Source organism: Meleagris gallopavo, chromosome 8 (genome assembly GCF_905368555.1).
Source record: "Meleagris gallopavo chromosome 8, MGAL_WU_HG_1.1, whole genome shotgun sequence".
Lineage (NCBI taxonomy): Eukaryota > Metazoa > Chordata > Aves > Galliformes > Phasianidae > Meleagris > Meleagris gallopavo.
The window spans coordinates 14,733,595-14,749,157 of NC_139411.1; the positions used below are offsets into that span (position 1 = coordinate 14,733,595).

Genomic DNA, 15,563 nt, shown 5'->3' on the forward strand with positions numbered 1-15,563 from the left:
AACCTTCATTTCAGTGCAAGTAAGCAGATGTTTTTCTTGAAGTAGCTGTCAAAGCTTTTTCCCAATTTATAAACCTAAAACCCACACAGGTGAGAAAATGTTCAAATAAACAAATCCTTACTTCCATCACACCAAGCGTTGTAAGAAACAAGAAGGCTGAAGTACTACCAGATACTAACATTGCTCGATTAGTAAAACATTGTACTTAACTGATCTGTGATCATGCAGCAGTACATGGTCACTGTGGAAAGGCAGAGAGTGATCATGAATTTTGGTTTCTTCTGTGATGACCCAATCACTTCCAGTGCTGCAGATAACTGGCAGCCCACTGCAGGAGATCCATATTGTACTTGGGAAGTTACAGATCAACGATTGCATTTCTTCCCTCACGTCAATGAAGGCCTCTTTTCATACATTAGCTATCAACACAGCAAAACATAAGTACTTCAAAGATCCTATACATTTTTCCACTCTTCTTCAAAGCTGTTTTTCAATAGAGTAAAAATTAGCTTAAATCCATTTCCTGATTTATGCAGTGTTCCTTCTGTACTTACAGTGTCACAGAGAAAGCAGGGAAGAGAACGAAACAGCAGATGATGCAGTCTAAGAAAGCTCTGAAAAAACTACAGATCTTTACTGAGCACCAATGATGGGGTAATGTTTTAACACAATGGAAAGCACAGCAATGACAGCAGAGCAGCAAGGTCCTAGGTTGCAGTAAGTGAGGACTTGCTCAAGTGCAACAGCCATACACAAAGAAACACAGGAAAAAATCTGCTTGCCTTCAGAAGTCCTCAACTACACAGGGATCTCCAGAGAAATACCCTCAATCTCTACTGCCAACCCTTACATGAGGTCTGGGAAGAAGTGGATCCTGGTTCCACTCCTTCTAGTTACTCAGTAACATCGCATGCACCTGAGCTCCCCTGGGTTGGCCCTGTCTTCCACCAGGTGCTCAATCACTGCTTCAGGCCACGACTCAGCATTTCCACTACACACAGACTGTGTAAAGATTGCTCTAGACCCTGGTTTTAAGAAAAGATATCTCACACAAGCAGAAAAAGACTTGGCTGCTTTGACAACTGATAAGCAAATCAAACAGCATTCTTACCGCTTGTAATCCTGAACTATGATGCTGACTAAGTAATTGGCATGGAGATGACAAATAAAATGGAAATTGGAATCCGGGCATCAAGGTTAGCAAACACATCCCAGTCCATGTGATCATGGATCTGGTTGAGCGTCCAGGAACCAGAGTGAAATAAAGAAACAAGTGTTCTTAACCCTGATGTTATAAATATGGCACATGCCATAATCTCTCCTGAATCTCCATTCCTTTGTAATGGAACAGGCTGAAAGACCTTTACATGCTTATACAGCTGTTGTCAATTACAATTATTTACCTCACCTTCCTACTGGCTAATTAGTGTAGACCAAAGGCTTTCCATTACTTAGAATTCCCACGACTAGATAACAATTCTGTGAACATGAGTTTATCATTAACGATTAATTCTGCTTCCATAATTCATGCAGTCATAGACCAACGTGTTTGACAACAGCAGGTTTGTCCTTTCAGTGAACACGTGCTTTACAGCTGCTGGACGTGTACCCAAGATGACAAGCAATGACCAGAACTCTGCAGCTGAAATATTTCAACTAGGATTAGGTAAATGCACAAGACACAGTGTTGCTCTTTCTTGAGGGAGCAATGACACAATGCCATATCCCAGCAGCAGGGCACAGGAATATCCCAAGAGTCAGAGGTACCGAGTTTCTGTGGAAGAGAGTCTTAAAGTGCCATTATACATCAATTACAATTTCTTTGTTTGCTTCAGCCCATGTAACATACATCAAATCACAGAAACACAGAATCACAGAGTTGGAAGGGACCTCAAGGATCATGAATCCCCAACCCCCCCGCCACATGCAGGGCCACCAACCTCCACATTCAATACTAGACCAGGCTGTCCAGGGCCCCATCCAATCTGGCCTTGAACACCTCCAGGGATGGGGCATCCACAACCTCTCTGGGCAGCTTGTTCCAGCACCTCACCACTCTCTCTGTAAATTCTACTAAGTTATACTTCAATGCCTTTTACAGATTCAGTAGGTAAAGGAATTCTTGCTGTTCAATATCACAGGTAAAATCTAGTAAACAAATTACACTGCAAGCTTTAATAAATACCTGTTAGCCAAGTTACTTTCACAGATTAATCCTATAGTGAGCAATTCAGCCACAAAGTATCTCTTTTTTTTTTTTTTTAATCTTTTCACTCCTACCCATTAGAAAAAGTTGCTTTTTCAGCAAGTATTTGTGTCTCAGAAAGGAAGGAAAAAAAGGAACTGTTATGTTATTGAATTAATCCAACTGAAAAGGACACACAAAACCCTACTTTTCTAGTATTTCTTCCAAGCTGAGACTCAGAAAATAACAAAACAAGGACAATTCCTTCAAGACCGTTCTCCAGCTCTGTGAACAGAATTTGAAGTGGTTTTGGGTATCACCTGCTTGCAGTAGTGCTATCAACATTGCTAAGACTATTCTTAGCAATGACAAAAAGAATGTTTCCCCAGAGGGAGAAGTGAGAGCAAAAAACCTCAACTCCCAAATGGAGGTCAAAATTCAGCGGCTGAAGTTATGCCAGACTGCTGATGTGGTCTGAAAAACTGTCTGGTATGGTGAAGTTCTGTCGTGACACAAACTAAGATCACCTCTCTTAGAAAATGTTTGGGAAACAGTTAATGCTTTCTGGCTTGTCAAGAGAGGAAAATACTTCAGGACAAGCCAAGATTAAATCAAAAATCTGTCTTTAAAGAAAAGTGATAGGGTTATGCTACAAGGCAAAAATACCCCCCAACCCTTCAATACCACTCATTTCCTCAAAGCAGTGCTACATGGTACAAGCTGTTTTTCACCTGCCAGGGGTAGGACTGCTGTGATATATTTATTTTCAAGTTTATAAATAAAATGGATTGTATGCAATTTAAATATTGTGAGAAAGACCATTTGAGACTTCCTACACAATTTTATGCTGTTTTCCATTTGCATTGTCTAAATAGAAGTTACAAAACTAATCTGGCTAGCAAGGACTCATTTTTAATACTCCCATTTCATTGAAAATAGACATGGTTTAAATTTGCAACATTAAATACATTTATTTAGAATAAAGGACTCAATCTTAGAAGACTGCTTTTACAAAAGAAGTGAATAAACTAACAGGAACAGCCTCTCTGCACACTTTCGAGCCGGAATCCAGATGGACTGATGGCCCTATTAAAAAAGCTCATCTACTTGAAGAGGCAAGAGATGCTCCAGAAGTGACTGATGGTTGCAAAGAGACAAAGAGCTAACCCATATATCTAGAGATGGATGTATGCCTTCTTTGACACGCAGAGCCAGAGATCTGGCTGCTGTGGTCAACAATTTCTGTCAACTACTTCACAGTCCTAAAATATTTATGTTCTTGTACCTCCCTGAAGTATCTGAATAACTTTATCCTAATGCTTGTTGTACAGCTAGGCTTGTTATTTTATGTGCCCTCACAGGCTGAGGGATGCATGGGATTTGATTCTCATTTCAGCAAGTACCTCAAGTAGTTAGACATGAAGTCAAAACGTGCCGTGGAATAGTCTTGTCTGCAGACACACTCATCCATGGACAACACTCACAAATGGGAAGCAAAAAGGAAAATCACGTATGTAAGAGTACAGATAAGCTTCCCAGATTTCAGGTTATTAGCAGAGGTATCAGACTATCTGCATGGCCTCAGTGAAATTGTTGCTTTAAATAATTCAACACTCCTCTGAGCCATTTTGGCAGTAAAGAAGTGCTCACAAAGCATATGACGTTCCAGGAGACAGTTAGACTGGTCTGACAGGACTCAAACTTGCACACGTAAGACTTGTTCTAAATTCAGTTAAATTCTGCATAGCACATCAGGCCCAGTAAAAAGCACAACATACTGTTACAGGTTTTCACCGCAGCAACATAGATCTCTTCACCTCTTTGATGACAATTTCTAATGATTAGTTGGTTTGGAGGAGGTAGGGTAGTTATGTTCAGAGAATGGTTTTCAAGTTATTTCAGTTGAAATATTAAGTCAAACAATTACATCAGAATTTTTTTTTTCCAGAAATCAAGTCTATGTCTTGAGAGTTCAAAGTTCCAGATATTTTTGAAACTCTTGTTTCAAAATTCTTGCCCAATGCTTTCAGGTTATAACATTTAGGCTCTCACTTAAACACTTTTAAATAAAACTCAAATGAAGAAACAAATTATTATTTTTACTACAGCTTAGTACCAAAAATTTGTGGCTGGCAATACACATTCACAAACAAGAAGGTTGCACCTGTTCTTTATTGAGTGATGAGAAGTTGATTCTTGATTCAGTATTCCCATTACTAACTAAAAGAAAGACTGAAGGAAAAAATAGTAATTTAAAAAAGAAAGGAAGAATGGTGAGCACTCTGAAAGATGAATCAACTAACTGATCATTTGAAAACTGAATACACAAAGTATCAGCAACTAGTAGAAAATGAGCCCATGATAAAGAATTTAAACACAGCAGCTACAGTTTATAGCTCTGGAAAAGCCCCATGTCTATAAAGTGATCAGAGAATGACTACACCCAATGCCACCAGGAACACACAAACAGCAATTTAGTGATATGATTATACAGATGGCAATGCAACTAGGCTTAAGCTAAATAACAGACTACCTGATAAGAAGTGGTCCTGTTCTTGACTCATATATTGAAATGACAGAAATGGCTCCAACATCAAATTCAATTTCAGCATAAGGCCAAAATCCCACAAAGATCAGCATAAAGCTCGCATTACACCAGCATTTAGTTCTCTGCTAGTGTACAGACATCATTCTGGAAACAAAACTGACATTAAGGAAAAAAAAAAAAAAAAAGAAATCAAGACTTACTTGTCAAGGAAGTCCTTGTCCACAACTGCACATATATCAAGCAGAGGATTTCCCATTCCAAACAGAACATTTTCACTGTAAGAGAGCCAATTATTTTCAAGTTAGTCCAGCATTCCTGTTACAATAAATACAAGACGTTTTTTTAAATAAAGAATAATCTTTTTTCTTGAATAAAACTAAGAAACAAAGAAATGCAAATTCTGCCCAGCCTAACAGCAACAATCTACCTGTCATACAGACAGAGGGTCAAATTTGATCAGAATAATACTGTGATGTATATACAGATTACAAGTCAGCAAATACAGTATATAAAAATATGTTCCGTTGTTTTAAAGAATTGCATTCAGGTTGCAATACCAGATTTTAGCAGAGGGAGAACCAGACCAGGTTATTAGAAGTAGAAGTCCACTGAACAAACTTAGTTGCTAATAACCAACAATTTAGGAGTGTTTTAATAAACTGAAACTAAGAGCGTATGAATCCTGCATGGTCAGTCATCTCAGAATATAAATTCTAGTGATTAAAAAGCAGGAAAGGAGGTTGTTACCAATTTGAAATCCATTATTATGATGATACCATCAACAACTGAATGAGCTGGCTTTCATTTTTTTTCAGATCTGTTGAGAAGATATGTATTTCATTTTCCTGAATAGCACATACTTGGGTGATAATGCAATAATACCAAGGGATTAGATACAGGCCTGGTGTCAAGTAGGAGTGAATGCAGCTGTTTTCCAAGACTGCCTAAATCTACATTCAAAACCATCACATTCCTTGCTAAGCCAACACCTGCTGCCTCCAACTGGCACAGCAAGCACTTGCTCTAGCTGCCCAAGGTAGCTTTAATGTCAATGCCACCAAATGTGCCTCCATCTTTACTATGTCTCTATCAAATATTTGCAGAGAAGGCATATTCCCAGCCTCTACACCTCCCACATACTACTCCTATAACACTGCAGCCTTCTCCAACTGATTACTCAAGGCTGCAGAACATCGGCTCAATCTCAATGTCAATGAGTTTTCAATTGTTTTGGCCCATTCAGAGCAAGAGAAATGTTTTACAGGCTCAGCATCTGCCTACTCAATGATGGATTTAATTAACTTCTCCTCAGCAGGATCAGAAAAAATAACACAGAACAAGCAGAAAGAAGATGACATGAAGCAATCTCATGAACTGTGTCCAACAGAGGTTGAAAGCTCATTCATGTACTTCCTCTCACAGCTACTATAAAAGACCCTTAGTTCTTAGTTGACAAATATTTGTCAGACTTTAAGATACTTGCCAAAAGTAAACAGTTACACTTCCTCTTCTTCTTGGGATGTCACATAAATCTCTATCTAATGTTAAATTCTGAAGCATAGGAATGAAAAGTGGCAAACATTAACATCCTTGATAGAGACATAGCAAACCACACTTTACATAGTTTGATTTCTGTTATAGTTCTAAAAACGGGTCTTATATTGTCAAGTTCATGTGCAAGACTGTTTTGAAGACCAAGCCAGAAATGCAGCTCGCTTGTCAATGAAATAGGAAACATCTGTTTAGTAAAAACCTGTAAGTCTCACTAAATATTTTTGTAACTGTGAAAAGTTTCGTCTAAATACGGAAATCATGCGTAAAGCAGATCAAAATAATGTAAGTTAATCTAGCTTTTTTTCTAGAAGAGGAAAAACAGGTGACAGTTGAGGTAACATAAGGATAAAGAGGATTGCACCTGGAGCCTCTACACAATACACTGCTTTCATTTTAAAGCCAGGTATTTCATCAGTAGTATCAAAGAGTGAGCAATGATACAGTAACACTACTGTACTTGATGTTTAGCCAATTCTAATATTCTTTGAGATTCTCAATAGCAATAATTTTACAGCTACACTTGAGAAAAAAAAAAATGATATGATGGCTAACTTCTACACAAAGAAGCATCAGCTTGCATAAGAGTGTGGCACACACAAGAAAAAACAGGAGCTGTACTCCAAAAATTCTCAAAAATACACCTGACATGTTGAAAGCACTACCTAAAAGCTAGATTGTTCAACAAAGAAGCACAATAGAAGCAAACAAGTATTTTGTTTGATTGAGCTGTGTGCTGCAGGACATGCTTGGAGTGGCACATGCTGTACTGATGGTTGAGCATCCACAGAAGCTGTACCATGCCAATAAGCCACATACAAACTGCCATCATTCCAGCAGCAGCAGGGACCAGCACCTTCAGTCCCATTTAATCCAGGTTGTTCTTCACATCACGTACAACTCCCGTCCTATCCTCACGTTTTCCTACTTCCACTGTGTTTTATAATAATCCCCTCTTGAGTACTCAAGGGGCTGTGTACAAGTACATCAGCTGGGGCAGAGCTTTAAAAGCCACAGTAATTAGCTATGCTAGTGATTGTATGCTGAGAAGCAGCATGTCACACTGACCGCACTTGGTGAAAATACCTTTTTGGACAAAGTGGGAAGAGCATAAACAATCTCTGTCCAAGTCATAAACCAAACATTCAGCCACTTTAAGCAGACACCACAGTGATCAGCAGTTTCTAATACCAGATTTGTGAACCACAACATGAAAAGTCCAGTGTCTGTACTGTTAGACTTTACTCTGAATCTTTGGCATGTTCACACTGATTAACCTGACACTGCCTACATTTCAGGGTAGTGCAAATCACCCATTCCCTTCAGAAGGAGCTGCAAATTATCCTCACTGTTACACTGTTCTTTTGCACGGCAACAGATGAGCTACGGTTATTACTTGGCTGCTACGTGCCTCGTAAGAAAAAGTATTAATCACATATATGCCATAAAGCCATATATTGTAAAAGCACAAAAATAAACCTAACATTTAGGAGAATGCTAAATTTACAAGTCACAGGTGCAAGACACAGATAACTAAACGTTACCTTCTCTCCAAGCTTAATACTTTCAGCACCACACATGAACCTTTCCGCCCTCCTCTCTGCTACTCAGTCACACAGGCGTCCAACCTGGACTGACTGAACATCCACAGATTATTTTCAACCATCCAGATGTAAAAGACAGAGAAAGAGCATCAACAGTTTCCTTAGATGTGAGATTTCACAATACATAGGTTATCTGAGAGTTACACCTCTGCACCAGACATGGAGCAAACACTCATGCACAACACAGCCTGCCCACCTCTCTCCCTTCTCTTGCACCCAAGTACTGCTATCTAGTGCTATCTAATCATTCAGGAAGCTTTTGTTTAACTCAACCAACTTATTGCAAAAGAACATTTAGCTCTTCAAGAAACGAGTGACAACTTCTCCCTGTGCAAAAATTAAGGGCATACATCTGACTATATGAGTACAGAAGTGTCTGCAATGTATAAGCAGCTGATACAAGTCTGTAACTTGTTCAGACACAGAAATATTCCATAGTAGACAAAACCACAGGAACAACGCCAACTTCACAGAAAGCTTACATGCACTAATATTCGCATTCTGAGTGCTTGGCAACAAGCAACATATTTTATGAGTTTGTATTTTAATGCTGGGTTACATCAAAAGTTAGCTTTAATTGTAAGTTCAATGTAGTCCATTAAATATCAAATCTCTACCTGCTAATTATGGCATTTTCTTGAGAGATTACTAAGACCATTAGTTTCTCACCAACAGCCAAAGGTTTCCCATACTACTCTCTTCTCATCACACTGCTGAAATAGAGTGCAAACTGGTGGAATATAAAAACAAAGCAAACAAAAAGCCCAGGAGTACTGAGCTACCTTTCAATCATTCTCAAAAAGATCAACAAAAGTAACCATAACTGAAGGATCTGGAAAGCTGCGTCCAAAATCGTGGTCATATATTAGTGATTGCTCCACTGCTGCAGGCATTTTTAAAAATAAAGTCCTGTTTCAAGTTGGCTGCTGAATGCTGGCAGCACTGTGCCTGCGCACCAACAATACTGCTATCGTTTGATATCACTGTGCACTCCACTGGAACAGCAGCGTCAAAATGTCAGTGGAAGCATTGGCTGCTGGTACACAGAGAGGGGGAGAAAATGAGCTACTGGGTACTGAGTTGTCATTTTTTCAACAATAACAACAAATATTGAAAAGCATTTCAGATTTTTTCTTAATTGCTGCAAAAATATTTACATAATAATAATAAATTGTAATGAAAGCTAAGTTGATAAATCCACCTTTTCTATTGGTCTATAGCAGTCTCATCCTGCTGTGCAGCTGTAACACATTCAATCATAAAGTTCTCATGCTAAAGACTCAATTTACAGTTAGAAAGCCTTAATAAATAGAACATGACTGGGACAATTGTGCATCCCAACTGCACAGCATAACAACAGCACACAGCAGCTGGCTGTGACCGTAAGACGCTGTGCCATGAGACCTGAAATGTCAGTGTATCCATAAGGGTTTGGTCCTCCCTTAGAGGCAAGGCCAAATAAGACATGTTCTAAGCATTTACCTCAGTCATAAAAGAACACAGTAAAACCTCATATAATCTAGGATTTGAATTTATCAAAGGTCACTAACAGTCAAAATAAAACAGGAATAGTACCATATTAGCTGCACGTAAATGGCTAAAAGCTTTCTCTCATCCTTCTTTCCCATGCAACATAATTGTAAGTGAATGACAACTGCCATCAGCCATAACCTACCTGGCATTAAAAACACGTCAGAACTGCCACAGCATGATGACTCCAGACCATCTCCCTTGTATCACAGCCAGCCAGCCACCTCAGCACACAGACTTTCAACACGCAAGGAGCCTGCAGGACCGTTCATGTACTGCCATTATTTAGGTCTTAATGCAGAATTTGGCAGGGGAGCTACGTGTCTACGTGCTGACCTAGCGGAGCATCTTCACTGAAGGCTTCATCCATTATGGAACTTCCACAGCCTTCTACAGGGATACACCAACATGATCATACAGACGTAGCCCAGAGCCTCAGCCTTGTGGCAGCAGAGCCGTCACACACGCCAACGGCTCCACTGCCACCAAGATCCCCACACAACTGTGCCAGCCCCAGCCAGGCAGAGCTAGCCGTGCTGCTGGCCAGGGCAGCGTTAGGCCTGGCAGGAGCTGGGAGGAGCGAGAGGGTCCGCAGCTTCACGCGCTCCTTCAGTGCCAGAGGACTGAACAGAGACAGCGTATAACAAAACCTGCCTGTTCTCTTCTGAAGAAGAACTCGTGTTAAAATGAAGCATTTTGGGAAGTAAAACCGGCCACAGTAATTCACTTCACTGATCTGTTACTCTTCAGTTACCACCCCGACGCACCGAGACAGCCGTACTACCAACAGATAGCCAACAGCCCGGTGCCGCACCGTCACCCCGCTCCTCAGCGTTCGCATCTCGTCCCAGATCCGGCTCGTGCGCTACAAGGGCGCCGAAGGCTGACAGCTGCCCGGAGTCGCCCCCCGGCCGCGCCCCAGCGGCGCGGCGCAGCGCAGCTCAGCTCACCCAGCCCCGCAGCCCGACCCGAAGGCGGCGGGTGACGCCCGGGCGCGGCGCTCTCCACCTGCCGCCCCCGATAACCGCGGGCAAAGCTCCGGAGACCGCTGCTGCCCGCGCGGGGCTGGCGGCCGGCGAGCACGCAGCACGGTCCGCGCCGACCCGCGGGCGCTCCGCCGCAACACGAACGGGCGGTGGAGAGCGCGTTCGGCGCCGACCTCCGCACCTACACACCGCGCGCGTGGAGACAGACAGAACCGAGCGCGGGCGGAGGGAGAGGAACGCCGCCCCCGCCCCTCTCGAGAACAGGAGCGCATCGACGCCCGCCACCCGTTCCCTCGAGGCTCGGGGCCGAGCGGAGGAGCCGCGGCGGGCGCGGCGTTACCTGAGGGTCGGCATGGCTCCCGCCTGGCCGCCACGGAGCCCCGCTCTGCCTCGGCGCCGTCGTCTCTCTCAGTGCGGTGTCCGCCGGCAGTTGCAACGCGCGCACCGCCTCGCTCGGCCGTGACTGAGTCGCCGGCCGCGGCCCGCCCGCCCCGCCCCGCCCCGCCCGCCCGCGCGCCCCGCCATTGGCCGGACGGCCGCCAGGGGCGGGCCCACCGCGGCGAGGGGAGCGAGCGGCAAAAGGGGGTGCGGGCGGCCGGCCTCGCGCCCCGGTTCGGAAGCGCGGTACCGGACGGCGCTGCCCGCCCCGCGCCCCGGCCGCCATCTTTGATGCGGGCAGAGAGCAGCGCCTAACCCACCCCTCCTTTGCTGTCACGTCCCTTCCCCACGCGAGGAAGCGTGATCGTCTGTGATAATTTAAAAAATGTCATCGAGGTAGCAAATAGGTGCAGAGTTCCCATTACACCGCCCACAGTAAAGATGGCCAGCTGAGCCCAGAGCACTAATGTTGCGGGACCATGAGAATCGGGGTGCTCCCTGGGGAACTCCAGATGCTCTCTGGCCAGGACAGGTCCCCATGCCTGCAGCCATACCACAGCCATGATCCCCAGCTCCTGCCACACCGCCTTCCTGGGTGCCTGCCCATCACCCCTTGCTGCTCTGGGACAAGTTGTCTAACCCAGCAACAGCCCGGAACCCCTGCATGTAATTTTTATGCACCGAGCAAGAACCCATTGCAGTGCCAGAGATGAGGTGATTTTACTCACAGGATACCACAGCAGTTGGCAGCCACCTGTGATACACGGCTACTGGCATTAGTCATTTTTCCAACCCGCCAGAGGCCGAGTGGAGTCACTGAGATGCGTAGATTAGCTGCCACCATGTGAGCCCTTCACCAGCTGACTTGCACCATCCCCATCCGCACAGCGTCCAGAGCTGCCGTACCACAAGACAAAACCATCAGCAAAGCCAGGCTCACCATTTTCTGTCTCCCCATCTTCCTGCCCACTTTTTCTTCCTTTGGCTGCCAGTTACCGCTAGCCACCCCATGCTGATTTGGCACTTATTTTGTTTACTTATCAGCACCAGAAACACTGATTCATTAAACTGATGTCAGAAAAGGCTGTTTTTGCCAGAAGTTAATCCTGTGTTGTTCTGTTAAGTACAGCTGTATCATTTCCAGCTAAACACATAAACTTTACAACTTCCCAATAATGTGTTTCTTAGCCTTAGTTCCCCTTCGTCTACAAAAACAGCAATACTATACTCAGAAAAAGCCAGAATTCTCACATATTTGCTGATTTTCAGGTATGTCAGAAGAGACATCTCCAAAATCTGGGGTGCTTATGTTGCTCATGGCATCACTTAAAGATAGCAGGGATATTTATGCTTAATACCTGAGGTCGGACAGATTTTCTAGCACCTCTAAGCAGAACTCAAAACTGAACTATCACTCACAACATTCTGGTTATTAAAGTTAGTCTTAAAATTCAAATTAATGGCAGTGGGAAACAAGCTCACCCTGATTTTGCAACAATGCAGCACAACAGGCCCCCAAATCCCTCAAGGAGAATCACGAACTCTAATAAAATGTAAACACAAAATGGCTGTATCCTCCAGCCTGTGTTCAACAACTAATCAGACTTCTTAGTTTAACAACTTCAGTGCCTAATAGTCTTGTAACCGAAAATGAGGGCAAAAAATCCTGTCACATGGATGAAACAACCCTACTACAGCTTGGTTGTTCTTGTTCCATCACAGATAATAAATCAGGTAATAAGCAGCAAACTCATTTTAAAGTACCAAGAAGTAGATTCTCTCAGAAATAACTGGCTTTAACAAGCACATAAAGAATTTATAAAGGAAAATAGATGTAATATTTGCAACTGGTGCATCATGCACTGCTAGCCGGGTGAGACAAAGGACTGCCTCCTCTGTTCTGTGCTGTGTGGCCTCACCTCGAGCACTGTGTGCAGCTCTGGGTGCCACAACATAAGAAGGACAAAAAATTATCAGGGTTTCAAAGGAGAGATACAAAGATGATGAAGAGCTTGGAGGGCAAAGCATGTGAGGAGTGGCTGAGGTGGGGAGCGGAGGGCAGCGCTGAGCTTTTCTCTATGTGACAGTGACAGGGCCCGAGAGAACGGCATGGAGCTGCGTCAGGGGAGGGCAGCTGGGGGTGAGGGAAAGGGTCTGCACCATGTGTTGAGCATGGAACAGGCTACCCACTGCAGGAGGCACAGCCCAAGAGCATTTGGACAACTCTCCCAGACATAGAGTTTGGATTTCAGGTGGTCCTGTGTGGAGTCAGAGGCTGGACTCAGTAATCTTTGTGGGTCTCTTCCAACTTAAAATATTCTGTGATTCTATGATTACATTAATTTGCAGTATATAACAACTGCATTTTATGAATGTTAAGCTAGAGTCTGAATGAGGTACCATCAAATGCTTCTAGCCTCTTACCAATTCAGCAAAATGGGATGAAAAGTGTATTTTTCCAGGAAACTAAACAGCCTTTTATGAATACAGGACATCAGAACAGCGTTCGTTAATGGCACATTGTAAACTTACAGGTATTCCCAAGTGTATGATCATCCTGCTTAAACCTGTAGATTCTACTGTTGCTGATGCCTTTGAGGCATGGCCTACCACTAACTGCTTTTTTTGTTCAATTGCCACAAAGCTTCTAGAGATCCTTACACATAGCTGGAGTGAAAGCACTCAAGGAATCCCTAGTAAAATGGTCACTTATCAGTTATAGTCATTCACAGATTAACTTTACGATGGTTGTGCCACAAGTTCAACTTGTAGTCATACCATGCATGAGTCAAGCAAGCCAGTCTGAGCTTGCTAAGCCCATCCATCACCTCCCAGCCTTGCTCAGCTTGCATGGAACAGATGACCTTTGTCTTTACATGTGTTTTGGCTTCAGAAATCCCAGCAAGAAACATGGAATTCACCACTTGCACAACTAAAAATATGAGGGCTGCTCCAAAAGTAATGCCTCTTATTTATTATGTTTGTCCAAAATGACAGAGGCAGATGTCGGCAGGATGGCAGTAGAGGCTGAGTCTTCCCGCCAACATTCCATTACATTTCATTGCTGTGTGATAGATGGTAGCAAACGTGCAGTCTGACACACGCAACAGCATCTGACATGGAAACACACATGAAGCAAAAGTGTGTCACTGAATTCCTCCATGTGGAAAATACTGTACCCATTGACATTCACTGACACTTGCTGAACATTTATGTAGTCACATCCACTGAGCAAACAATGGATGTGAGCACAGTGAGGTGGTGTGTGGTGTTTCAGCAGTGGCAACAGAGGGTAACCTTCACTGGTACAGAATTTTACAAGCACAGTATGCACTGATAAAAACACATAGTTAATGGTGGCGACTACGCTGAAAAACAGCGTAGCTCTTTGTAGCTGAGACTGTTCTATTAAAGTGTTGTTGTGCTCTTCATATCAGTTGTAGTTTCCATGGAAAAAAATCAGAGGCATTACTTTCAGAGCAATCTACATACATAACAACTGATAGGGTCTAGCTGCTATCTCTCCTAACTGCTTCCACGACTATACAGTAAGGAGTAGATCTTCATGAACGTGTCAATTCCTGTACATGTTATGAACTATGATACCACAGATGATTCCACTAAAATCCTTACTTATCCATCACAGTGTGAAATAAAAGTGACCTGTACCCTTACCTGATGTAACAGTAGGCAAGCACGTGAGAACTTGTAAAGCAGCACCACACTGAAATGGTCTGGGAAACTCTACATTTCATACATTTGTAACTTGTGCATTCAAACTATACCTTAGCTTTGGACTGCATTATTTTCCATTTCACAGTATTAGGAACAAAACTGTCCAGATTAGAACACATAACCAGAAAGTTCTCCATCAATCCTCACATTTTACACAATCCTAAAACAAATCTGTCCATGCTTCTGGCTTGAGAGACAGAAGAATGAGCTTTTACATAACAGCTTCAGCAGGCATTAAAAAAAAAAAGTCAGACTTGCAAGCAGAAGGTCCACAAACTCTCCTTCAGTAATAGAACTTCAAAGATCTTACATGCATTTTCTAAAAGAAGAAAAAATGTTTGGAAAGTATTTCTACAGAGAGAAATTAGTATTTCACAACAAAATGCAACACATTTTATCTTATATGGATCAACTAGCAAAACATTAAAATATTTTTTCATTTCAAATTCTATAGCACAATCTCATTTCTTTTAGAGCAGCTTCACAGACCATACAGATGAAAAGCAAAAGGAAGTCTATAAACCTAAGGATATTGCTGTCTTCATCGCACTGCAGATAGCTACACATTTTTTCCATCTCCATTCAAGTCAAACAGCCTAATCCTTTAGTTACAACTGCTTTGTATCTTTAAAAGTACAACAACAACAAATTACAATATCTTTCACTGGAAATGAAATCCAGAAGTAGCATAAAGCCAGCAAGTTGCTCTATGTTACCACATCCTTCAGGTGTGTCACAGCTTTGAGTGCAGTCAAACAAGCATTACAGAAATAATTACAGTTCAAAATGGGGGAAAAAATATCCCCTTTCCCTCACTTAATTCTGTGAAATACTCAGACATCTCCCCCTCACACAAAATTTTTATTTATTGTATAAATAACTCCAGGATGCAAACTGAAATGATTTATGAAGGGAGTTACGTAGATAGAAAACAAAAATCCTTGAGAAAACCTAGTGTGCACACTATATCTTCAAGTTCAATTTGCTTTCTTCAATAAGATAAGATTTCCCAACACGTTAACAGCAAATACTAATTAATGACCTTT

General features: G+C 42.6%; 1 protein-coding gene across 4 annotated transcripts in view; it reads right to left on the minus strand.

Annotated features, from left to right (window-relative positions):
* The window catches only part of ADK (adenosine kinase), a 269,976-nt gene that overhangs the window by 249,878 nt on the left and 4,535 nt on the right, over positions 1–15,563 (minus strand). The window contains exons 1-2 of one of the 4 annotated variants that reach the window (XM_085229902.1): positions 10,745–10,895; positions 4,934–5,008 (exon numbers count right to left, since the gene is read on the minus strand). The exons of 2 other annotated variants lie outside the window; for them this stretch is intronic. In XM_085229902.1, the coding sequence (XP_085086028.1) occupies positions 4,934–5,008; positions 10,745–10,758 (89 nt within the window). In that variant the 5' untranslated portion in view covers positions 10,759–10,895. Of the gene's footprint in view, positions 1–4,933; positions 5,009–10,744; positions 10,896–15,563 lie in introns of those variants that run through there. One more of the 4 variants, XM_085229901.1, reaches the window with a different exon arrangement.